This window comes from Lonchura striata, chromosome 17, assembly GCF_046129695.1.
Source record: "Lonchura striata isolate bLonStr1 chromosome 17, bLonStr1.mat, whole genome shotgun sequence".
NCBI lineage: Eukaryota > Metazoa > Chordata > Aves > Passeriformes > Estrildidae > Lonchura > Lonchura striata.
In genome coordinates, this window is record NC_134619.1 from 3555510 (window position 1) to 3582127 (window position 26618).

A 26618-nucleotide genomic window follows, 5' to 3' on the forward strand; every position below is an offset into this window, starting at 1 on the left:
CGTATCGTTGTTTTAAATGGCTTGTTCACTTTCAGGAAACATCCCGGAGTTTGAATGGTCGTGATCATGGAAAAAAAAAAAAAAAAAATCCACGTATCATTGTTTGGAAAACAGAAAATTGTCTGGAAGCAAAGGGAATGGCAAGAAAGGGGTGGGAGGGACTCAGAAGAAAAACAATTAATGGGATGTGGAGATGGATGTGGACATGGACGAAGGGTTGGACTGGGGATGGACATGGGGATGGATATGAATATGGACATGGGAATGAACGTGGGGTTGATGTGGGGCTGAACAAGGAGATGGATGTGAAAATGGACTGGAGAAGAGTGTGAAGATGGACATGGGGATGGACACGGACATAGGGATGGAGATGGACATGGGGATGACCATGTGGATGGACATGGACACGGACATAGACACGGCCGTGGAGATGGACACGGACACGGTCACGGACACGGTCACGGTCACAGACACGGACACGGACACGGCCACGGCCACGGACACGGTCACGGACACGGACACGGTCACGGACACGGACACGGTCACGGTCACGGCCACGGTCACGGCCACGCGGGTGCGCGCTGCCGCCCCGGCCCCCGGAGCAGCGGAACCGTGCTGCGGCGGCCGCGGGGCCGGGCGGAGCGGCGCGGGCCGGGCCGGAAGCCGGCGGGCGCTGCACAAGGCGGAAGTGCCGGCGCGGGCCGGGGCGATGGCGGCGCCCGGCGGCCGCGGGGGCCCGGCCCGGGCGGTCCCGGTCCCGCCCAGCGCCGGCCCGGCCCCGGCACTCTGAGCGGTCCCGCTCACGACCCTCTGACGGGTCTGCGCCCCGACCCTCCGAGGGGCGCGGCCCCGGGCTGGGCTCGGGCCCGGCGGGGCGGGGGGCCATGGCCACCCGGCGTCTCACGGACGCGTTCTTGTTGTTGCGGAACAACGCGGTGCAGAGCCGGCAGCTGCTGGCCGAGCAAGTGAGTAGTTTCGGCTCCTCCAGCCCTCTGAATTCACGTAGCATGGCCGCTGCGGTGAGTCTCCTCCCTTCATCCTTCTGTACTCGCCGGGCGGCCGTGCCCTGCCCCGCCCTGCCCGGCCTCTCACCCGCCCGGTTCCCCTTCCTGAGCCCTCTCCTCAAACCCCCCCTCCCCGTCCTTCCTCCCTCTGCCCGTCCCTCCCCACCCTGGTGATTCCTCTGTTCCCTCTCCTTCCCGTGAAAGGGATAGAAGAGATCTGTGTGTGCTGCTCCCTTCGTGCAGAGCAAATCAGTGACTGTTCTATTGACAGGAGGGGTTTGATGCCTCCTCACCTCCAAAAAGAAGTAAATTCATAAAGCAGAACTCTTCTATTCACCTCACTGTGGGCACTGTTAAATACACTGGTGTAGTTTAGTCCCATTGCTTAAATTTCTCTATAAATTGCTCTGATGTTCATTGCATTTTTATTTATCCCTAAATACAAATAATACTCAAACACATCTGTGAGCAAGTGGATTCCAGATTCTAGTGTGACTCCTCTTTACAGAAACTACCAAAAGTTACTGGTTCAGAGGAGTTTCTGTAGCTTTTTCTAGGTTCTGAGCCAGTCAGGCTGTGATGGGCTGCTTGGCAGCTCAGGTTTTCACACTTTCTGTTTAAACTCATCATTTATTTCTCATAGCTACCAGTAAATATCTGCTGGCAGTCTCATCACTCTAAATAGCTTTACATTGATGCATTTTTGTTGGGAAAAGTAGTGCTTCCTGTTGCTGGCAATGGTCTTTGTTCATTGCTAGCTTTATTACACCTGTGTCTAATAAGCTGTGTATTAAATTGCATTTGCAAACAGGAAATGTCAGCAGTAATTTGTATTTTACATGTGTACTTTGGCTCTGCATTTAGTCCTTGTTAATTCCTTAATGTCACTTCTGTAGATCCTTGAGTTTTTTAAAATGTTACCTAGAAAAAGTGAATGTATTTAAAAGGTTTTATATTTTTAAAATATCACCTAGAATAAGTAGTGATATTTTGACCTCTACCCCTGAGCAATGAAACTGCACTTTACTCAGCAGCCAGTGCAATAACATTTAGCACCTGCATCAAATATTTATGTGCAGTGATTGTTAACATTAATTGAAGGTTTTTGCTGTGCTGCTCACTCAAGTGCAGTGGAGGCTCTCAGTGACTGGGAGTTGTCCACCTGTGCAGGGTGAGAGTCATTTTTGGCCCTGGTGGGCATTTCAGAGTGCCACAAGGGAGCAGGTTCAGCCAGAGGTGTGCGGGTGTTGGTGTGAGCTCTTTGTCTCCCCTGGCTTCAGGTGCCTGGTGCTGTCAGAGTTTCAGGTTTCTCTGGGTGGTGCCCCCAGGCAGAGCTGCTGAGTGCCAGCAGGCCAGGGGGGCAAATTCCAGCCCACACTACTTCAGCTTCCCTTAGCTCATCTCCAGCCTTCCCCTCGGGAAATCCTTTGCCGTGAGAACTGTCAAGACAATCAAAGCAGCATCTTCAGCAGTGGAGTCCTGTTCCAAAAGCTTGGGGAATCTCCTAAGAGATCATCAGCTGATGCTGCTTTGTTAAACCACAAGGATTTTGTCCAGTTTTAGGCCTGACTGTTAATCTTGGAGTGAAATATCCTTTTGCTCACTCATCCCCTCCCCAGTGCAAGGACTGATGAACAGAAGGTACAGACACGTGTCCTTGTGTATTTTTTCAGATCCCTGCAGGGTTAATGCTCCCAGAAAGCAGAGCACAGCTCAAGTGTGTACAGAAGTGACTGAACATTTGCTGTTGCATTTTGTCCTTTGCTGTCTTTGAGAACTGGGGTGCTTCTCAATAAATGTCTTACAAAAGCTTCTCTGTGCCCCCTCCAATCATAACCAAACCCAGTGGATGCTGAGTGCTGCAGTCAGACTGCCCTTGCTGTCATTCTTCACTGGATTCTGCTGCAGCTTTTCTGCCTGACATTTCAGCATTTAGAAACTTCACTGTGAAATTGCTTTGTAAAACAAACCAAGCTCTGCACTTGATCTCTTATGTTCTTTCTGTTTACCAAGGAACTGAAATGGTTTTTTTTTAAGTTGGTGTATTAAGCAAAATGTTGACTTAAAATGCAATATCATGATGTATTTATTGATTAACCATGTCTTAAAAGCCAGTTTGTTTGTTCTTGGTAAACCATCATGCTTTAAAAATAAATCAGTATTTTCTCAACTGACCATGCCCTATATCTGTCCTATGTTTCTTTTTTCCCTTTTATCTTTTGCTGTTTCTAACTGGATGGGGCTGATGGGACCCACAAATCACTACAGGAGCTGGATGAGGTATTTCATATTTTCTTCTGCCATGGTGCATCAAGCCTACATCAGTGAGCTAAAATAGTCTTTCTTTATTCTGCTAGTTTATATAATTTCATTGTATAGGATGAAGTGTCTTTGCACTTTGCACTGTCTTTATAGAAGGACAGGCTGCAGAGAGAAATCAAGCATTTTGTGATGTTATAAACTGTGAATAGATAAATGTATGAACCATACATAAATGTATGTCTGACTTATGGTGGGCAAGTGGGATAGAGTGACTTTGCACAGTGAAGCCATTAACTATTCTTCATGCTGTGCATAAATTATGTAAACTTTATTGATCAGGAAGTAAGGTCAGGGACAAAGAAATTGCTTTCAAGAAAGAGTGGCTCAGGAAGGAAGGGGGATTGTTTTTTAAAAAGGGGTGGGGTAGGGAACCACAAAACTTTCTAGGCCTGATAAAAAAAAATTACAAATTTGGAAGAAAATAGCAAGGGAAGTGTTTGTATGAAAGCTTTTCCAAGTAATTAGTTAATGTTGTAAGTGGCATATTGATGATCGTTTGCAGTACTGCCTTGGCTATTTGTGTTTGGCACAATTTAATTATCACTAAGTAATTTAACCATTTGAGATGCATGTCAGTTTGCAAGAGTGTTTGTTCTTCAGAATAACATTATTTGAGAACAAGCAGTCATAATAAACGTTTTTTCTGAGATTTTCCCAAATGCAGTTTTCAAACTTGCCAGGCCCAGTACGAACTGTGCTGCAACATGGGCTGTGAATTGTTGTCTGATAGAAATGTACCAACATGAGAGTTATTCAAATTCCCATTGCAATACCACCTTTCTTCCTGGAAAACTTGCTAAGAATTTATCCTAAGAGCAGCTCCAAGCTTTCAGATGCTGCAGGAAGTGGGAGGGTGTGGGTCATTAGCACAGCGTGCCGAGCCAGGAGACGAGATGTTTGACCACGAGCAAACACATCTCTGAGGTTCATTTCTATGGCAAAGCATAGATGCACTTTTTCTGATGCTGAAGGGTTTGGATCTAATTAGCAGAAGGTAATTTGCTGTCTCTTTTCCCTGTGCAGCTGGCTGATGACCGCATGGCCCTGGTGTCAGGGATCAGCCTGGATCCCGAGGCTGCCATCGGCGTCACCAAGCGCCTGCCTCCCAAATGGGTGGATGGGGCAGACGAGGTGAGTGCTGTGCCCTGGCACATCCAGCTGCACTTCCCTTGGAGGGATTTGTTCCTGTTGTCACTCACATTCTGTCAGTTTTGTGGCAGAAATAGTATTAGAAGAAAGATTCAAATAAGAATTTTAGTTTAGATTTTCGTTTGAAGCTGGTGAGGGGTACAGTTAAATAGACCCTAAGATGGTGGAGATGAGCAGTTCAGTGCTTGGAAACAGGAAATGTTATTGTTTTCTAGCAGGAGAATTTTTCTGCCTCTTCAGTCTAGATGCCTTGCAAGTTTTGGAAATATTTGGACAAATGCAAAGGAGTGATTCTGGAAGAATCCAATTGAAAACCTTTTCCAGTATTTGGAGTGTGAAGCTATTCTTGACTTTCAGAAAATCCTTTTTTTTAAATGTACATTGAGAACGCATGTTGGCTCATCAGTTTGTGTGGACAGAACCCATTGTGCCTAAAGATGCTTAGTCTCCTTTTTACTGCTATCTTAATCATCCTTACAGATTTATTTTTAATTACTTGGTTGAAAGCACAGCATTTAACTTCTGCTGTTGAGTTGAGGCTATTCAATTTCTGACAGAGTTGAAGGTGTGACCTGAATTTTCATTTAATTTTTTGGCTAAGTTTTCTTGCTGTGATGCTGTATAATTATGAAAATATTATTCCAACTTAATGAAGCACATTTGAAAGCAGCAGTCTTGTCTAAGATTAATGAATAGATTTTAAAAAGTAGCAAACTCAAATTCTATTAAGAGTATTCAGTTTCTTAGCTTTTTAAGTGGCTTTTAATAATATTTGGTCTGCCTTTTATGTTACAGATTTATCTCAATGAATTTTGTCTAACATTTATCAGAACCTTTTCCCCTGAAGCAATAATTAATTCCCTTTCTTCCTGTTGCGCTTTTTGTTTTAGATTCAGTACGATATTGCCAGGGTTAAACAGAAGATGAAAGAATTAGCCAGTCTTCATGATAAACATCTAAACAGACCCACACTGGATGACAGCAGTGAAGAGGAACGGGCAATAGAAATAACAACCCAGGAGATCACACAGGTACAGAGTGCTTTGGGTCCTAAACCTCCAGTTTGGCACATTAATGCATTAGGATGAGGCAGTGGTTTGCTCTAAGCAAAGGATTTAATTTGTGATCAGTGCTGGCACAAGCCAGAAATGCTGGGCTCTGCTCTGAACTTCCCAACAAGGCACTTAAACCTCCCTGTTCTTTCCCTTACCTGTTTGATTTTCTTCTTGGAACAGGATTGAGAGATTATCAAATCAAATTTACAGTTATTTCAGAGAAAACTGTATCTACAGATGTCTATTCTGAGGCTTGCAGTCCAGCTAATTATAATGAAGCAAATGTCTTTTGTCAGAGGGAGTTGTATTACTCTGCTACCTTGTTAGCTCAAAGTTATTTATTCATTTATTTTGTTTCCATGTCTTTTTAAACATTGCACGGGGCAAATTAAAAAATTACTTTAAAAAATGTAGAAGTCAAAGTATTAGTCTTCAATGTGGCACTTTTGCAACGTGCTGTTGACAGTGTGTGCTGCTGTATGCTTTTGCACTAATGGAATTGTTCTCTCAGTTATTCCACAGATGTCAGAGAGCAGTGCAGGTGTTGCAGAGCAGGTCACGAACTTGTACAGAACAAGAAGCACGTGTTCTCAGGAATGTAGTGTCTTCCTTAGCACAGTCCCTGCAGGACCTCTCCACCAACTTTAGGCATGCACAGTCTGACTATCTCAAACGTAAGCATAAGAGATGGAACAGTAATGCGTGGGCCCCTTCTGTGGAAAGCACTCACTGAGCTGTGCTTATTTTCTTGGTTGGGAAAACTGAAGCACAGAAGGGTTAAGTGATGCACACGGGATTAACTAGAGGTTGGAACTGGAGAGTTTGTGGTTCACAGCCCATGTTCAAACCGCTTTGTTCTACTTCTTTTTCTTGTTGCTAAAGAATAAATGTCATAGTTGAGCGTATCAACAAAGTCAGATTTCATCTATCCACAATTTTAATGCATTTTACTTCTCAAATTGTGATTGCAGAGCTGCATCTGTTACACTGGTGAAGCAGCCACTGGTCTTCAGCCATGATACCTGCTGCAAATGGCAGGCTGGGATAGATAAAGCCTAAGAGCTAGTCTGTGATAAATTAAAATTCTGCATCCATTTTGGATTGGAAGTGCAATAATTTCTGTTTGAAAGTAAAATTTTGTTCTATTAGCTTTTAAACTGAGACAGATTTTTTAAATCTTGATAAAAAACCCACAAAAATTCTATTTTTAAATTTAACATGGATAGTTCCTCCTCCTGTGGTATAAATGGCACAGGTGGATCACAGTTCAGACAAGATTTGTTCCCAAGAGAATTTGTTACAAAATAGCCTGGAGTGATCACACTTTAAGGCTCTTAACCTTCCTAAATTTTTTAACTTCATGGAATATAACAACTTAAAAATCACTGATTTAATCAGTCTTGCGAGTCTGGTTGAATTTGTTATGCTTTTGTTAAATAGTAAGCCAGGCAGTTAAAATTTAAATATTGTGATTTATGTCATTTACTACCCAGATTTTCTTTTTTGTACTTTTCTGTCTGGTGCTTCAGACCTTACCCTGATTATAGTGTTCTTAAATATCCTGCTCAAACACAGTTTGTCTTTTACAGGTATGAAAAATAGAGAAGAAAGGTCCAAACACTTCTTTGACACCTCAGTCCCACTGATGGATGATGGGGAGGATGATACACTTTATGATAGAGTAAGTTAAGATGCAATTACACAAATTCAAAATGAAGTGCATTTTCTCTTCTCAGATTGTAAATATCTGTCTGAGTTATGAGATTTTTTTATTATTTTAATTATTTCCATGTCATTAATATTAGTTCAACATGTAAATCTTATATTTCAACAGGGTTTTACAGATGACCAACTGGCATTGGTGGAACAAAACACGCTGATGGTGGAAGAGAGGGAACGAGAAATCCGTCAGATTGTGCAGTCAATCTCTGATCTCAACGAAATATTTAGGGACCTGGGAGCAATGATAGTAGAACAGGTACATGGACAGCACAGTGTTAGTGAGAAATGGGACATTCCATGTAGTGTGAAGGCTTCCAGACTCACTTTTCCTAATTTACTTCTTCATGCTGAGGTTTCCTCTGCTTGAAATCTGCCACAATTTGAGTTAATGAAAATTAATAAAAAATCAACTGGTGATGTGGGTTAAACTTAAAAAACAAAAAACATAGAAAGCCAAAGTTCACTTGGTTATTTCTCCCAGAGATCAGTTTATGTTGAATTTGTCAGCCAAAAGCACCTGGTCTGGAATTAAGATGATTATAAGGGATGTGATGTGATGACAGAGCTGTTATTAGGAACTGAGCAAGGAAGTTGCTTAATGAAGTCCCAGCTAGTTCTGTAAAAGTTCATTGTTTACATAGCTCATGAGCTGTTTGCTGTGAGTGTTGTTAATTACTCTGCTGCTTATGATAGCATTTGCTTTATGAAGTTCATTTAGGTTCAATTTGGTGCTTGTTTTCTCCATTTTATTTAGGGAACAGTTCTAGATAGAATTGACTATAATATTGAACAGTCATGTATGAAAACTGAAGAGGGTCTAAAACAACTGCATAAGGTAAGCTGATGGAATACCTAAGCTATTTTGCATATATAATAAGGTTTTCTAATTAAATAGCTATGAAGTTATTCAGTCAATTTTCAGTTGGACATTGTCCCTTTTAGAAGTCCCTTCAGTACAGTGAGAAATGTCCAGCTGTACTGCAGGAGGAGCTGCCCATGTAACTTCTGTTAATGTCACGCTTGATGCCTGGAGTTCTTAGAAGCCTTTCTGGGCATCCAACCAATGTGCTTTGATATTTATATTGCTGACCTGCTGGGACCTGTCTGCAATTCCTTCTCTCTTTGAAAAGCCAGGCACTTGGGAATAGGGCTGGTTATTGGGTACCTCACTGCAGATTCTAGTTTGAAAACATTATTTCAATCATATGAGCAGAAAGAATAATTATTAATGTTTTCTCTTGCTATCTGACACTTGTTAGATGTTAGGTCCAACCTCTTGCTTTAATGTGAAGCTTTTGCTATGAACACCTGAAAAGATTCTAAAACATTGATCTCAGCAGATCAGAGTTTAGTGGTCATTCTGTTTTGGTTTTATTTTGAAGGCGTATTAATTAAAAATAAAATACAAGCTTTGTTTTGTTTAGCTTCTATTAATAGACTTTCATTTAGCTTTTGGAGAGTTTCCTCTATGTTGTATCCTATTAATTCCCCTGCAAAAAGGAGGAGAGGGATGAGAAAATATGGTTAGAAGAAAGAAGGAATGAAGCAGAAAACTTGAGAACCAACTTAAAAAAATAAAGCTTTCAGTTGTAATTGAAATTAAATGAAAATACACAGCTAACCAGGTACAACAAATGTGCCTATTAGAAAAGGAATTTTGTTGTGAATTTTAATGTCCTTCAGACATGATACAGGAATCTTATCTCAGCAAACTGAGTCTTTAACATGGGTGGATGTGACTTCAGTGCACATTTACCTTCCCTGGAGCTTCTGGTGCAGATCAGAGTTATTGTGTGGGAATTGCTGCAATATATCACACACTAAACCAGTCTGTACTTCAGCCTTGCAGAAATCTAATTATTAACTCTTTCCTCTCTGTTTTACAGGCAGAGCAATATCAAAAGAAGAATCGGAAGATGCTCGTTATTTTAATTTTATTTGTTATAGTAATTGTCCTTATTGTTGTTCTTATTGGTGTAAAGTCACACTAGGTTTCGCTTCATTTTCTCATTTTTGGAGTTTCTGTGAACTTTTTTCCCAATGTGAATGGATGGACCTGCACTCCAGAAAGCTGCCTTTGAATGTATGAGCCCTTGTGGTGCAACGTCTGTGCAATGTTTCTGTAGAATTCTTCAAAGTACAAGTTTGGTGGTCTGTGAGGTGTTTGTAAGGATTATATGGAAAATGTCAGGAAATTTGATCCTCCCATACAAAAAAATTCGGTGCTCTATGCAGAGGTATTTTGAAACACAGTGCTTAAGGATAATTAAAAATTGAAGTTTACCAATTACTACAATAATTAGTGTGTTACTGTGAACAAAAATGTGTTGTCTTCTATATTCTTCTGTCATAATTGTTACAGGCTTCAAATTTAAACCATGTAACTGATTCAATGGGACTGGATTTTAAAAATTGATCTTGATGTAAAATTTGTTGAGACACAAAATTGTTTGATTGAATGCCCATTCTTCCAGACTCAAAAACTCCAAAGAACTGGATAGGCAGCTAAAAAGGAAAGCTTTTAGCAATCAGAACATAATCCAACCCCTGTGATCTTAATTTAGATACTGCACCATTACTAAGAAGCAGTGGTCCTTGATCTTGTAAATAACAAGACGTAATCACTGACATAATTTAACATGTTTAGTTAATTAAAAATTTTTCTGAGCTTGAGTAATCATGGGAATGATTTTCCTTCGTGACGATGATCATATTTTTTTTCATGCATTAGTTTTTTAGCTAAAGTACAGATATTACATTAAAGCAGTGAAGTTAAGCTGAAAAAATGGAGTAGAAACCCAAAAAGATAATCTCTCTGGCCTACTGCAGTGGGTCTTGGATGTTTCATACTGTAGCTATCGTATAAGTTGTTTATTTTACATTTGTCCATAGGGATTATGTTTTTTGTATAAGGAGTAGCTTCACTACAGTAGATATTGCATCCATTTTCCCTGTCAGAAAATTCTCTTTCAGTTGTCTGCCTGGAAGAGGACGTGTTTGTGGTCTTTTACTGACCATGAGAGGTGTCATGCAAGTGACATGTTACAAGGCCTTCAGTGGAGTATTTGGGGTTTTCACTGCTTTTTTCAGTGGAATACTTTGCTGCAGGCCATACAGCAGAAATTAAAGCAACATATAAGTAATAGAATACTCTTAATTTAATTCAGGCCTGAAGTGGTGTGCAATTGCAGAGGCCTTGTCTTAATATTTTTAATATTGCTTTTTATATGTTTGGTTATTTTTTTTATTTCCCCCAAGGGACTGTAACTTCCTTCATTCTTTGACTGATACAAATGCTCCCCATAGAACTGCAGAGATGCTCTGCTCCAAGCCCCAGAAGTGCAGTTTCAAAACACTATGATACTGAAGTTGCATCTGTTGCCTGCCCTGAGGTTCTTTACTCTGTGCTAAAGAGGACTTGAGACGTGGCTTTAAACTGACCATTTTCAGGGATGGACCCAAAAGCAAAGACTGCAAAAACATGAAAGCCTTGGCTTTTTGTGGGGCTTATGAAAAGCTTTGTACCACTCTTGTTACCTCTAGAGAAAGGGGATGTTGAACCACCAAAACTGCCAGTTCAAACTCTTCATGGAATTTGTGAAATAAATTGGTGAAAGGAAGAATGAGGCTTGTGTCGGGTGTGCAGCTCCCCTTTTCTGGTGATAGATCTTTCAATGATCGTGAGTAAAAACTACTGTCTCCCTCGTGCTGTCTGCATCACTTGGTGTGAAGCAGCAAATGGCTATAATTTAATATACTGTATTTGCAACTTTCTCTCTAACATGAGATTGTGTTATTTATTTCTGTCTCGACCGGTGCTTTTGACATTTTATCATGGCAGATGGTTTCAAAGAAGTAATAAAACACTTCCAACCTAATTGGGCAATTATTCTTTTTTTTAATTTAAATTATAAGCAGAAACGTACTTTTGTGATAAACATGTTCCTGTTCTTCATAATAAATGAAAGTGGCAGTGACATGAAATATCTTTTTCTTTTAAAGAAGTAGCTTTCTATAGCACAATGTTATTTGCATTGTCAAGAGCTGATTTCCCATGAGTTATGCCCACTGTCTACTTACTTTCTACCCAAATTCTGTACGAGGAAATTAATTTCTAATGAGGTTAAACTCAGATGTCAAGTGTCCTATGTAACTTGAGCTGGAATTTATCGAAGCTTGATTGTGTTGAGGAAAAAAACTCATGACGGGCTGGATTCTAAATAATTGCTGGTGTGTGGTTTATTCTGAGTCAGTCTGAATAACAGCAGTTCAACCAAAGCTGATGCTGTGCTTTGTGGGAGTATCCCCACAAAAATCAGGCCATGCCTTTGGGCAGTGAAAGCCCAGAAAAGCCCCAGCAGCTGCTGCCTCCTCAGGTGTTCCAGGAGCTGCCTGAGCCTCCAGCCTTCGCTTCTGCCCAGCCCTGGAAATCTCTGTGTGCTGCTGCAGCCAGAGCTGGGACCCTCTCTCAGCCTGGGGCTTCTTCATGGCTGCTGGATTCTTCTCAGCCTGTATGGAAGCTCAGATTCCTTACAAGAGAACAGAACAGCATTGCTAAAGCAACTCCCAGGGATTTGTGTCTCCTCATCTGGTGGGAATGGCCTGTAAAGCTGTTGGCTATAACAGTTTCTCCATCAAAATGCATGTGAGTGTGCAAAAATTGAGCTGCAACTTGTTAACAGAAATCAATTACATGACAAAAGCACTGTAATAGCAAATTTATTTTTACTGCAAGTTTTCTCTAGAAACTGAAAACTAATGTGGAAGAATTGGTTTTTCTCTTGCTGAGCTTTGGAATGTGCTAAAATTTGGATATCTATCCTTAATGCCATATTCACTGCCTAGATTGCATTGATTTAAGGTTGGCTTTTATGAACCACAACAAAAAGGAGTCTTAACTCTTTTCTAAGTGTTTGGAAACTGCTTTTGGTACAGCCTTGCAAAACTGAAGTTCTTGAATAGGTTACAATGAAACTGATTTTGTTGGAAAAAATATGCTTACCATTAAAAAGAACCCGAACCAAACAGTCGCCTTAAACCAAACTCATTAAAACAGGGAATTCATTATAATTTTGCATATTAATTACGATGGGTTGTGTAAGGTGATATTTTACTGGCTTATTTCCATGAATACCTGTAGAGGATCAATAACTAGAAGATAAGTCTTTGCTGCAGCTTCTGCTGAAGCTCAGACAAGCAGAAATGTTTGCAGCTGCTGGTGGTGGGAGTTTCTGTAGGTAAAATTGATTTCCTCTGTCCATTCCCTTCACAAGGACCCTCCTCTGCTGCCCTTAACTGCAAAAGGATCATGGGTTAGGTGAGTGTTTCCTGTTGTTTTATCTGCTTTTCAGATGCTGTGGATTCAGGGAATGTGCTGGGTTTGGACATTCAGAGCAGCAGGAACGGCAGAATTTGAACTTGGTGATTGGGAGCTTACTGCCAGGAGGAGTCTTTGTAATGTCTCAATCCTGAAGTAATTGCTGTGTGTCCTCTCACTGCCACGCTGATCTTATGTATTGGCATAACAGTGGACCCTGAGCAGAATATTTTCCGTGGCTCAGTAAAGAGAGTCGTTAAAGTTGGAGCCTATATATTGAGTTACTCTCCCATCTGTGAGGATGCATGACCAACCTCTGCAACAGATGTTCCTACAACTTTTATTTTCAATAAAGTTTCTGTGATGTCCCTTCAAAGACCATACTCTAGGGAAGCTTTTTTTTCTGGAATTTAGCCTGGATTTGAGGGTTTTGGGGTTTTTTTCTTTTAGGTGTATTTCCATTGTATGCGTCAGAATTCACTTTTCCCACGTAGATTGCCCAGACCTTCCCGGCTTGCCTGGCTGCAGATCAATGAGCATCAGCATCGCCATGGAATGGTCCCAGCACCAAACCTGTCTGAGCTCCAGGAGCGTTTGGACAACGCTCCCAGGGACACGCTGGGGTTGTCGGGGCGTCCGCGCAGGGCAGGAGAGCTGCACTCAATAATCTCTGTCCTTCCAAACCAGCGTATTCTGATAACTGCCCGCTGACCAAACATTAACAGGAGGCGCTTGGCAACTACAAAAAGACCCGAATAATCAGCTTGTTCTATTCCAACCCACTAGGAAGAGGCACTTGGCTCAGCGCCGTGCCCGCGCCCGGCGCTGCCGCGGCCCCGGCGCGTCCCCGCCCCGCGGAGCCGGGCCCGGGGCGGGGCGGCCGGGCCGGGCAGGAAGATGGCGAACGTGCAGCTGGAGTTCCAGGCCAGCGCGGGCGAGGCGGACCCGCAGAGCCGCCCGCTGCTCGTGCTGGGGCAGCTGCACAACCTGCACCGCCTGCCCTGGGCGCAGCTGCGGGGCAAGCTGCAGCCGCGGGTCACCGAGGAGGTGAGGCCGCGCCGCGGGTCCGCGCCCCTCAGAGCCCGGCCCGGCCCCGCGGCCTGCGCCCCGGGACCCCGGCCGGGCCGGGCCGAGCCGCGCCGGGCCTGTTGCCGCGCGGGGCCACCCGGGCAGCCGCTCCGTGCCCGCCCCGGCGGGGAAAGGCGCTTTGCCCTCTCCGAGGGGGCGCCGAGAGCCCCTCCGCAGCCGCTGCCGACCTGTTTGTTCAGTGGTGCTGATGGCTTGTGGTAGAATGATAAACGTTTTGCATTGCGGCTTTTAGGTCGCTAGATGTTTGGCTAGGGGTTTTTATACACGGCTCCCCAGTGTCTTGAGACAATATTTACCCTTCTTAGTTTTATTTGCTTTTAATTAAATTGCTATGTGAAACAATAATTCGGAGCTAGTAAATCAATCCTCGTATTTATCACTGTCTCAAGTTAAGAGAGCTCTGAACCAGCCTGTGCACTAAACAGTGTGGTTTTAGGTTGTAATTCATATGGCTTAAAGGAGATGCTTGTAATGGAAAGTACGTTTATATTTTCTGGTTAATGAACACGTTTCTCAAATTTCCTGTTTCGTTTCGCTCCAGAGGTTGTTGTGCACAATTTCTTTGTTTCCCACACCTAAACCCTTGTCATTAAAAATTACCAAAATACAGCAGGAGTGAGGTGGGAAGTCCGGCACGGTTCTTTGTCTTTAAATCCTTCTTTTCTCCCCAGATCTGGCAGTCTGCTCTGAGCACGCTGAATCCCAACCCCACGGACAGCTGCCCGCTGTACCTGAACTACGCCACGGTGGCCGCGCTGCCGTCCCGGGTCAGCCGGCACAACAGCCCGTCCGCAGCGCAGTTCGTCACCCGCCTGGTCAGGAACTGCCTGCCGGGGGGGGTCAACAGATGCATTGTTGTAAGTGGCTCTGGAAACGCTGCTGTGAGTGAAATGTCTAGCGAGTGTTTTCTCGACTTTTCCGGGTTGTAGCTGTCTCTAAGGAGACTGGAGGAGGGCAAGTTTGACTGATATAATTACGCTGACATGATTGGTTTTGCACTGGCATGTAGGCAAGACCTGACTGTAATGGCTTGTGCGTGCTCATGCACATTAGAAGGAGGAAATTAAGGCTGGATTCGTATGGAACATCTTCAACCAGGAATGCCCATGCAAAGTGAACTATTAGTGGCTTTTTCCAGTGTAGGGTTTGGGATGTTTGCACATGTTTCAGGAGATTGATGTAGCCTGAGTGTTACGTCTGTGTCACAGAACCCATGAGTGGTAGCTTGCTTATTTTGTTCAGTGAGTTTTAAAAGTCTTGATGCAAATAATGCTCCAGTGTGAGTCCTTTGCAGCATGAGCTCTTGGACTTCTTTGGTCGCCTTCTATATGAGACTGATGAATTTATTTGTTTCTGTGGGTTCTCCAGTTAAGATCAGATTTCTGAGTTGTTGGAGAAGACTCATACAGTCAGTGTCAGTGAAAAAATTTAATAGTACTCTTCACTTGGAAAACTTATTTGCAAGAGTAATAACTCTAATTTTTAGCCTTTGAAAGTGTTTAACTAAAACTGCTTTCCATTGGTAATTGCTGTAATGAACTTGAGAAAAATAATCTGCCTGCTAACAAACTTCTGGGTTAATACTAGCCACATTTTCATACAATTTCTGCCTTCACACTCTCATATATTCTTTGTTACGTTTGTTTTGAGCACATGTTGGTGATTCCTGTGCCTCTTTTGGTCCTGATCTGTAGGCTAACCTGTGTTAATTGCACTGGTATAATTACAACAGTCCAGGTCCCTTATAAGGATGAACTAATTGCAGCAGTGTAATTCATTTATGGGAAATGAACTGGGGGAGTTTTCACAGTGCCTCTCTGTCCGTACAAAACACGATCAATGAGCTTGTCTTGGGCAACGTTATTTCCCACCCAGCTCCTTTTTTCCCCTCTTCCCCAGGGATACCCCAGGTAACAGATCTTTGAAGAGCAGCCTTCCCCAGGGGTGTTGTGTGACGTGTTTTGGTGCTGTTTGCTGCTGCAGATGGTGTGTGAGCGCTCCGAAGTCTTCGCCTCCGCCTGTGCCCTGGCCAGGGCCTTCCCCCTGTTCACGCATCGCTCCAGCGCCTCCAGACGCACCGAGAAGAAAACTGTGACAGTGGAATTCTTCCTGGTTGGCCAAAACAACGGACCAATGGAAGTGGCAACACTTAAAGTAAGATTTTGGGGGTTTTCTGTCACCTTTTCCTTCAGTTCGTTGCACACACAAATATATCTGCCTCAAGCTGCCTCTGGAATAAGTGTTGTGTAATTATCTTAGCTCAGGGTTCTTTGGAGTTGATCAGTTCACAGCATCTGTGAGTAGAAATGCCAAACATATTATTGCAGCAGATGCTGAGAATGTTATTCAGAATTTAGATTTCAAGGGTGGAAAACACCAAACAGCACAAAGAAAATGTCTTCTCTCTCACATGTATCACAGATGCAAGCTCTTGTTTTAGCCTTTAATATTACATTGCTTTTGGTGTGTGGGCTTCTCACTTTTTTCTACCCAGACAAAAGCTGTGTGTGCCTGTGCAGGTGAATATCACACTGATGTCACTAAAAGTAATTAACAGGGATCACATATGGCCTCTGCTATTTCTGCCTGATGTACCTCTTTGGCTGAGTTCTGGCAGAACTGTGGCCAAAAACAAGACCCTAAGAAACCGCTTGGAGATGAGCTGCACATAACAGTGAAATATGTCCAAGTCATCTTTCAATGGCAGAAAATAAAAGGCTGTTTTCCTTGTTTGACTGTTGCTGAGAGGAAACTCCACACTGGGTAACTGCTGGCATGCCAGGTCATTCCTCTTCAAGATCCATAAACTTAAAAGCTATTCCAAGATTTGCAGTTAATCTGTTAGGGAAGTCCCTGTTCAGTGCTCCAGGTTCTGTGCTTTAGTACAGATGGATACTTCCTTAGCTGATCAGTCAGTGAGGTTACAGAAATCCCTTGAAAGTTTTGGCAATGGATTTGACAAAAGATACAGTGTTGCTGCATTTGAAATTCACAGAATTACAGCTTTAGGGTTTTGGGTTTTTTCCAGTGTCTTTTCCCCTGTGCTTGGTCTTTACTCCATGAACTGATTTGGCCCCAGAAAATGGTGCCAATCCAGTTTTCAGAAAAGTGGCAAAGACAGATGTGCTGAGAGTACAACTCTTGATCACTCCATTTTTCCATGCCCCACATCAGAAAAAGCATAGCTGGTGTCAAAAATAGTTCCTTCAGATAGGTAGATTCCAAACCACTTGGGTTATTTTTAACTTAAAAACAAAGCTGCAATTATTTCTACCTCCCATTTTTCCCCTTGATGTCAATGCCAAAAATATTACTGGCATCCTCTTAGCTGAGTCTGCACCCCTTAAATTCAACCAGCACCAGACAGCTAATGCAGAGCATGGAAGAGGCATGTGGTAGGACATTTTTATCTAAACCTCTCCCTTGACATGTTGTATTTTACACCTACTGCATTGTGCAGGGTATTTCATGGTGAGGACTAGCAGGGATTGTCAGAGCTTTACAAGGCACTTATTAGAGGCTGCCATTACCCAGGTTCTCTGGAGCACTCTGGAAACACAAACACAGGCACAGCTTATTTCTGGAGGTCGTGCTGCTCCCCTGGGGCTTGGCCTTGGGGTTAGAGCACCTCCTTTTACCTGTATGGCCCTAACAGGGAATCACTCCAGACAGAGCTTGGCTCCTGAGGAGGTCCTTACCCCTTCAGGGACAGTAAAGCAATCAGAAGTAATTGCAGGGAATTGGGCACCTTTCCAAAGCAAGCCAAGGTTTAGGAGTGTGATGGGATACAAATGGAGTCCTTGGGCTGGTCTGGCCAAGCCAAACTTCAGATACCTCAGCATGAGTGAGTGAGTGTCCAACGCCTCAGATTCCTGTGAAACCCATCTTGACTCACCCTTGTGCTGTGTGTGGTCCTCAGTGTAGTGTGGCTACTGGAAAGCTTGCACAAAGTTTCCTTCCCCTGGGTGTTACAGCTCCAAGTTGTTAGTTGATGGGAGTTAAAAGTTGAAGCTTGGTGTCTGGTGTCTTCATGGTCCTTCTTTGCAAGGGGGATCTTTCTGTAAGGAAACAGCCTTGGCTGCTTGACCATTTTGATTCTGTCCACTCTTGCTCAGATAAGTTTTTGCTCAGTCCAGCTGAGGGTCAGTCCATTTTGCCACAGAAATCAGAGAACTGTGCATGTTTTACACAAGCATGAAACATTCCAGTTTCCCCATGGGCCTGCCATATAGAATACCTCACAGCAGTAATCTTTTATTTCCCTCAGCCATTCTGCCTGCCCTGTACAAACTCTGCAGTTTCCCATTTTGCAGATTACACAATCTCTGCAGGTTTCCAACCTCAGCAGCCCATAAACTCATTGTGACTTCCTGAACTAGCTTCCTCTTATCTTTATTTCCTCCACCTCACATTGCTTTCTTGATGTCCCTTTAGTAATGGGGAAAGATAGTAATTTTGCAACATCAGTTTGCTCAGTAAAAGAATACAATTGCTTACAAGTTAAAGCACATATCAAAATAAGCTGGACACATACAAATAATAATAGTTAGCTTGGCTGGCATTGTTTAACTGTGCCTGTGGTGGTGGCAGTTAAGCATTAACGTGCTCCAGAGGAAGCACACGTGGTGTTGGCTGCAGAGGGATGAATGCAGAGCTGTGCCAAAGGCCAGCCCCTGTCAGGTGTCCTCCCTTGTGTTTGCAGTGCCTGGCCAGTGCCACCGAGGGGGTCCGGCTGGCCGCGCGCATCGTGGACACCCCGTGCAACGAGATGAACACTGACAACTTCCTGGAGGTTGGTGAGGTGCACCTGATGGAATAGGTGCTATTCCAATCGTTAATTGAAAGTCTGGACTGCAGGAATCAAGCCCAAGTGTTGCTGTCTCTCAGTGCAAGCTGTGTGTCAGCAGTGGGTGGCACAGTCCAGCCAGGGGTGCTCAGGCTCTTCCTTTGGCCTTTCATGTCTCATAGAACTGTGCAGGGTTGGAAGGAGGCAGAGTTTACAGCTTGGAGAAGGGAACTGGATAGCTGAAAAAATGAGCTCTTCCTTTGGTCATGGCACTGGATTCTTGTCTTAAACCTGATGGTGACCAGAGTTACTGAAATCATGGGACAGCTGACTTATTTCCAGATGAGCTTTATCATAAAGATCTGGAAAGCTGTTGAAAATGAAATTATTCCTGTCCTGTTACATCATGATCCAATAGAGTGAACAGTTGTCCTTTACTTCAGAAGATTTCTTTTACTGGCAGAGTCTAAAGGTCAAATTTATATTTCATGCCATAGTAAGTCAAGGATGTGTCAGTGGAATTAGGCCATTGGAAAAGCAGCACCACTCCCAAAATTGTGAATGTTTGTATGTGTGTGCATGCAAAATCACTAAAACCCTTTAACTGGGTACCCATTTGTGTGGAAAAGCACAAATGTGTCCTGATGATTGACTGACAATGTCCTTTTTTCTGAATTATTAAGGAAATCAAAAAAGTTGGCAAGGATCTTGGGATTACTCCTACCATTATTCGAGATGAGGAGCTGAAAGAGAGAGGCTTTGGAGGTACATCTTGTTGAGTATTAATTACACTTTTTTCTTAGCAGATGACTGGAATGTTTTGCCATTGTGATGTTTCATTTCCACATTTTTTAAACTGTTTTATTGTCTATAGTATTCCAAGAAAATACCCACAGGGGCTCCCTGCAGTCTTTCTTCCCCACAGGTTTAATTCTCTGTTTTCCAGGTATCTATGGAGTTGGAAAGGCAGCTCTGCATCCTCCAGCCCTGGCAGTTCTCAGCCACACTCCAGATGGTGCCACACAGACCATTGCCTGGGTGGGCAAAGGTATTGTGTATGACACTGGAGGACTCAGCATCAAGGGAAAGGTACAGAAACACTTGTTCTGCTGCTGCCTTTGCTTACACTGTTGTTTTCTGATGGAAGCAGTTCAGATAATGCCTGTAGGAAGCAAAAGTACCTTTTTGTTGAGTTAAATGCTTGCTCTGTTGTCATCCGTATGGACACAGACTATCAGGGGAGAAGACCAAATGGGATTCAAGGACCGCTGCAGAACAATTCAGTAGCAACATGATATTTTGCCCTTTAAAGATTGCCTACTGAAAGGCAGAAAGTAGAATCAAAGATGTTTAATTTCTGGTTTCAAAGATAGAAGCAAAACCCATTGTAGTTGGCCTCAGTGTGAAACTTATAAACAACCTTTTTCTTTTTACTTTCCTAACAGTTTAGCAACCCAGTTTTAGTAGTTTTCAGTTCCAAGACCAGATCCACCAGTAAGCAGAGGCACATGTTTCTTGTTTGTGTTGTTGACAGCTGAGCACTGTCAAAACCAGTCTCAGAAGCATCAGAAACACTGGTTCTACCAGGCATTACTGTGAAATTCTCTTTCAAAGACAAAAAAAAAAAAAAAAATCTGTGGTTCTGTTTAAACAGACTACTATGCCTGGAATGAAGCGAGACTGTGGTGGAGCAGCTGCTATTTTGGGTGCCTTCAAAGCCGCTGTAAAGCAAGTAAGTAAAATGTGTTAATTGATATCATGTATCCCAGCACTGCCAAGGAGCTTGGATATATTCCCAGAGACAGAGGCCTGTCTAATCCTGAAGTTCTGACCTGCCACTGCTCTTCGTGAGCTTGAGCCACTCTGCTCTTTCTGCTATTCCAGGAAAATATTCCACATCTTTACTAGGACCTTGAGAATTGTGAGAAATTCCTTGAGTGCTGATTTTTTTAAGGGTCTTCTTGAATTTCAGAGTTTGTTCTGTGGACTGAGTGGTTTCTAGTTCCTTGAATCGGGTCTATACTTGAGTTATCCAGTCCTGAGTTTGTTTAAGCTGTGGGATTTAGGGCAGCTGTTGTCACCTTAGCAAAGAAGGGGATGAGTGACTCTGGGATATGAAGTCTTTCTATATTCCAAATCCTGTGCCAGGTCTAATATTAACCTAGTGGGTTAATAACAGCTCTAGTGTCATCAGGAGCTGCTTGTTGGTTTGCATCTGTGGTCAGAAAGTAGTGGGGGAGCTGAGAAGGAGCCAGGTATTGAAATATGAAGAATTACAAATATTCCTATTGCACTTTAACAATGCAAACTGGGGAAAAGTGACTGCTGCCAATAAAACTGCCCTCTCCACAAATCCAGTGACTGAGTCTTGCTGACAGAGGAGCTATTGCCTCCAAGGAGTATCCAAAGTTCAAAAAATATTTACTGCTGCAGATTAATGCATAGATCTGATGGATGCTTTGTCCAGGGGCTGATCAGTGCCAAATTCCCATTTCTCAATAGTCTAGCTCTGTGCCTTGGCCCTAACAGCATGTTTGATGTGGAAAGATTGTAAACTTCGCAGTTACCTGCTGAGAATTACAATTGGAAACAGATTTGTGAGCTGCATCTCAGGCAGAGTAACTACCTTGCATAACTAAATCCTTCAGAAAGTTATGTCAGAGGTCTGCAAGGGACAAGAGCTGGAATGTAGAGCTTTGGGAAACCTTGGGATAGCCATGGATGGGGGACATGGTTTCAGTGGTTCAGTCCTTGTTCCCAGAGTAGTTTTGTGTGTGATTGCCTGCACTGAGAGAAGTTCCATTCACAGTCACAGTAGATGTGAGCACAAATGATCTCTCAGTTCATACACAATTACTGCAACAGTGAGTAAACTGCCAGTGATGTGTTTGGACAAACTGAGCCTGGAGAAATCTTTGTATGTAAAAACAAAAGAATGAACTCACTGCTTAATTTTACAGTCTCATGTGAGAAGACCTGTAAATGACACCCCTGAAGAAAATGTGTTCAGAGAGGCAGTGGAAAGAATTTGTTGTTACTGTTTCAAGTCTTTTTTTAAAATGCTTTAAGAAATAAAAGAAAAGGGGAAGAGGTTTCACTGAGCTATGCTTTGTCACAGAGAGTGAAGTGGGAAATGTGTGTTGGATCGAAAGCTCAGTGGGAAGAGGGGCAGAGGTTATTTTCCATCTTCATAAATATCTGCCTGCATGCTGTCCCAGCAGTTACACAACGTGGTTGTAAAAGGCTTTGGATAGAAAAGTTAATCAAGTGATTTTTCCTAGAAAGATGCATTTTCTCCATTGTGAGCTTTCCAACATAAGGGAGAAGAGAAAAACATTGACTTAAATTTTTGATTTCTTTATTGTTAACATGATCCTGCATGTTAGCATAGTGAATCCTGCTTTTGAAGAGCTGCAGGCAGAATGATCTTCAGGAAAAGGCAACTGATACTGGAAATAGATTTTCACTTTTTGACAGTAGATTAACAACATGTCTCTCTTGGAGGAGAAAAATGAAGTGCAGTGAGACTCTGTGAATAGCTGGGTTGTGGAGGGAAGGTCCATTTCCAGCAATGCTGTTTGCCCACCAGCTGGGCTAGAAACTGGGATTACTTTCTGGCTTCTAAATGCTGCCTGTAATTTTGAAAGGTTTTGATTGATGCCTTTGCCCTTTAGACTTCAGAACATGAGCTGATTCAGCAAGCCCAGATTTCTTCAGCCACAGTTATCAAGAGATTAAGAGCCAGGTTTTCCCCCAGATTTTGATGGTATTAAGGTTAACTATCCCAGTTAAGGAGGAACAATGTTTTCATTTGTTAAATGCTGCTGACTCCCTGTCTGTTCCTAGAATCCCTCCACACAATACAAGTACTATATAAATAACAGAATCATCATCCATTTTAAAATACCATCCATAACCACATAAGCACTTGACTTTATACCAAAATTAAAACATTATGAGATAAGCCAGAAGAGAGGAGGCTAAGGAAAAAAAAAAAAAAATAAATAAACAGGTTAAAAATGCTCTGTGCCTCCCAGCAAGAATGGCACATTTTAAAAAACCCAACTAACGCCCACCCACCTGTCCAAAAACCCCACCAGATTTCCTTTGAAAATTGTAGCATTGCTGTCAAGGAGTCTCAATCCCTCACTGATTTCAGTCCCAATAAATCAGCTTGATGTGAATCAAAAGCCATTTCTCCCCTCTGGTTGTTACAGGGGTTTAAGGACAATCTTCATGCTGTTTTTTGTCTGGCTGAGAATGCAGTGGGACCACGTGCAACGAGACCTGATGACATCCATGTTCTTTACTCTGGAAAGTAAGATTGTATCTATCCCTTTCCCATAAACAGAACAAACATAATTTTTCTGCTAATCTGAGAGTCATGCAGATTGTGAAGCTGTTCCTAAATCAGCTTCCCTAAATATTCATAATTGCATTTCAGACATCCATAGTAGTGAGTTTTAAGTGTGCTTAGATTTTCCTGTGGGGCATGTAAATATACACCAAAATATATGGGTATCATGAGCTGCACTTCCCTTAAAGCACTCAGAATTTAGGTGGTTTTTGTAGTAGAACCAGTTTCCTGTGTCCATCTGCAGCTGCACTGTGTGGCAAAGCAGCAAAGACAGCCCATCAATGGATTAGAATATTTTTTAAGAATAGATGTTACTTCTTTGGCAGCAATTTGTAGAATCCCAGCATCACACAAGGGCAGCACTGTCATTTCTCTTGTCCTTGTGTGCTCTGTCTGGCTGCTTGGAGCTGGGGAGTAGCAGCCCTACAGACTTGCAGAGTCAAATAAGAGCAGCCCATGAGGTTTCTGTGAAGTATTTTGGCCCAAGCAGGTGAGTCTTGACTTCCAGGCTGAAGCTTCCAGTGTGACATGCCCTGTGTTCCTCCCAGGACTGTGGAAATCAATAACACTGATGCAGAAGGTCGCCTGATCCTGGCTGATGGAGTCGCTTACGCCTGCAAAGACCTTGGAGCTGATATCATTCTGGATATGGCCACTCTTACTGGAGCTCAGGTACAACACTTTACATTCATAACTCAGCTTCTTTTCTCTTCTTTATGTAACTTTTTTGCATGCTTAAATTAAATGTGGTGTTCTGATGACATCAGCAGCTGACACAAGCAGTGAGTACTCTAGGTTTGCAGTTCAATTTATTATTACCAGAACTGATTTGTTAATAGTGATCAGGACTTTTTTGTCCATTAAATGGCTTCCATTTCATGTACCACAGAGTGGTACAAGGGTACAAATTTAACACCATTATTTTCTAGCACCTGTTCCTGTTTTATACAAGGTTTTATTGATGAGCAGTGGTGGAAGGTGACTTCTTCCTGATTTTGTCCTTTACCTCACCAGGGAATTGCTACAGGAAAATACCATGCTGCTGTCCTTACCAATAATGAAGAGTGGGAAAAGGCTTGTGTTAAAGCTGGCAGGAACTGTGGAGACTTGGTCCATCCTCTGGTGTACTGCCCTGAGCTCCACTTCAGTGAATTTACCTCTGCTGTAGCTGATATGAAGAACTCTGTAGCAGTAAGATTTCTTTTTTCTTTTAATTTTCTCTAGTACATAAAAATATGTGTTTTCTAGACAATGAGCTGGCCCGCTGAAAGCTCTTTATGGGGGCACCTTTTAGAAATGGCCCATATTGTCCTGGTCTTCAGAGTCTTTCACCTGGGGCTCTACAGGCTGTCTTCAATGCCAGTTTTAAACAGGGTGACCTGCTGCAAAGGTACCTTTGGGCTGCTTGCCTTTTAAACATGGCCCTAAATGAGTGCTGAATTCCTAGATAGAGATCTTTTAGGAAATCAAGATGAGCATTCCTCAGCTCATACATCACCAGCAGGGAAAGTAGCTGGGAGTGCAGCAACCAGGAAACTGAGGACAGAGGCCTCGGAATTGCTGCAGCTGCTGTTGCTGCTTTTGAGAGTTCCAGTGTGCAGTGAGGTTCCAGAATACTGCAGAAAGGAGTGTGGGCAGAAGAGGAATTGAGCAGGGCCACACTGCTGCTAGGGACTAAGTCAAGGATTTGCAGTAAAGCTGGTTTGTAAGACTGTTCTAGGGCCGTTCGTTAAGCTTTGAACGAGATTTGTGTATCAGTCTTTCTTCTAGGCAGAATGAACCACTTATATTTTCTCTGCTTATGAGACCAACTCTGTTTTTATTGCTCCCACAGGACCGAGACAACAGCCCCAGCTCCTGTGCTGGGCTCTTCATTGCCTCCCACATCGGCTTCGACTGGCCAGGGGTGTGGGTGCACATCGACATCGCTGCTCCCGTGCACGCCGTGAGTGCCCTGCCCCTCCCCGGGCACACGCCTGGGGATGCACTCCTGCTGCTGCCTGCAGGAGCTCTGGGTTGGGTCCATCACTTCAGAGGGACAGAAATAGCTGGAGAAGGGTCCTTTAGAAAAGCACTGGCTCGTCTCTGTTGCGAGTTTCTTGGTTTCTTCTCAGTTCATATTTTTCGTTTTGGTTTTAAAATATTCTAGCAGCCACTTCAGTCAGTGACATCTTTATCGTTGTGAGCATTGACAACTTGCCTGGTCTCTGTTCATGGCAATAATCCCAACCTTCCATTTTCAACCATGTTGTTTTAAGATGATTGACCAGAATTGATCATCCTTCCAAAAATATATTCCCTTTGGTGGAACTTGTGTAAATTCTTTTTTTTTTTTCCTAAAAAACAAGCCAATTCACTCCACTTGCTGCTTTTTTTTTTTTTTTTTAACACAGTTTATTCAGCTCATATTCCAAATCCATGCTCAGGCTGGGTGGGAGATCCCCTGCCCTGAAAAATACTGGCCTCTCTCCACCCACAAGTCAGTGGGAGCTCTGTTCTTGTGTGTTTAACCCAGCTGGGACAGATTCCAGTGGTGGTGAGGATACAGCAGCACAGAGCAGGGGTTGGCTGTGGCTGCTGACCACCACAGCTCTCGTTGGATCAGTAGCCAAATTAAAACTAATCCAAATCCTCCAAGTGTGAACTGTGTGGTTTTGGTTTTGTTCTAGGGTGAACGAGCTACTGGCTATGGCGTGGCTTTGTTGCTGTCCCTGTTTGGAGGGGCCTCTGAAGATCCTTTGTTAAACCTGGTGTCCCCCCTGGGCTGCAATGGGGACTCTCCCCCTGAAGAGATGGAGAGGGACTCCAAGAGACGGCGCCTGGTTTGACACAGCCCCAGCCCTGAGTTACCTCACTTTGCACTGATCTGTTCTCAAGCAATGAAATGTCTCACGGCAGAAATTTACTTGTTTTTTTTTACTATCATGATAAGATTTATTACTTGTTTCTGATAAAAACAGTCTGATTTATTGTTTTGTTGGTTTTTTTTTTTTAAATTATTGGTGCACACAGTTGCTGAACAATATCAGTGGTGCAGAGTCCAGGCTCGACTAACTATATCAGGAAGAGGCCACGTACTCCTCTGTGCTCCTCACAAAACCTAACTAAGTGCATTAATGCATGAGAAGCTCTCTCAAGTCTGAAGAAGCAACTGCAGCTATTGCTTACAAAGCCTTCTGAATTACTTATTATATGTGAGGTTTTATCAGACATTTCTGCAGGCCTCAGGACATCTCAGAACACAGGACAAGGAGAAAAGCTCTGTAGACTTGGCTTATTCAGAGACAGCTTAGCTTAGCAGCAAAAGAGATGTAATGAGAAAAGGCCTATAGGTGCTGTTTCTGCATGTTTTAATGTTCTTCTGACCAGTAAAATCAGCAAGAAGGGTTCAGAACATATCTCTGTGTAATTGTTTCACATACAAATTACAGAATGTATTCATGTTAAATGAGGAAAACAATAGAGGGACTGTGATTGAGTAAAATCGGTTTACAAAGCAGAGTGGCTTCTTGCCACTTAATAAATTTATAATTATTAAAGAAGCTTACATATCCCATGTGGTGTTTTGTGGTGTTATTTACATTTCTGAGAACACTGAGTGCTGCAAAACTTTGTGTACAACATCATTACCCCGCTCACATTCCTTTTCCCAGCACTCAGAGCTGAGAGAGGAACAGCTTGCAGCGAGTGCTTGGGGCAGTCCTGCAGAACTTTGTGATTCACTTCATTTGATTCAGCAGCAGTCAGGGGTGCTCAGTGTGAGTTTCTGTGGGAGCCACAGGGAGCTTCCAGGCACTGGTTTGGCTGGGACCCCCAC

The 26618-nt window shown here is 43.1% G+C and overlaps 2 protein-coding genes across 5 annotated transcripts; both read left to right on the forward strand.

Moving 5' to 3' along the window:
• The first annotated feature begins 760 nt into the window (after positions 1–760).
• On the forward strand, positions 761–11130 carry STX16 (syntaxin 16). Of its 4 annotated transcripts, none has more exons than XM_021553537.3 (9): positions 761–965; positions 3240–3284; positions 4350–4457; positions 5366–5506; positions 6042–6204; positions 7120–7211; positions 7365–7508; positions 8007–8087; positions 9139–11130. In XM_021553537.3, the coding sequence occupies exons 1-9, from the start codon at positions 885–887 to the stop codon at positions 9241–9243; spliced, it is 960 nt and encodes a 319-aa protein (XP_021409212.1). In that variant the 5' UTR covers positions 761–884; the 3' UTR covers positions 9244–11130. The 4 variants fall into 4 exon arrangements, with proteins under 4 accessions (XP_021409212.1, XP_021409213.1, XP_077643107.1 ...); XM_021553538.2 differs by having other exon boundaries at positions 3273–3284; XM_077786981.1 differs by lacking the exon at positions 3240–3284 and having other exon boundaries at positions 761–1019.
• A 2307-nt stretch (positions 11131–13437) lies between these two features.
• On the forward strand, positions 13438–26357 carry NPEPL1 (aminopeptidase like 1). The gene is made up of 12 exons (XM_021553560.2): positions 13438–13616; positions 14330–14515; positions 15642–15812; positions 18361–18450; positions 19128–19209; positions 19391–19533; positions 20099–20176; positions 22662–22762; positions 23350–23473; positions 23816–23992; positions 24636–24746; positions 25471–26357. Exons 1-12 carry the CDS (start codon positions 13467–13469, stop codon positions 25627–25629), a joined length of 1572 nt encoding a protein of 523 aa, XP_021409235.1. The 5' UTR covers positions 13438–13466; the 3' UTR covers positions 25630–26357.
• The last annotated feature ends 261 nt before the right edge of the window (positions 26358–26618 follow it).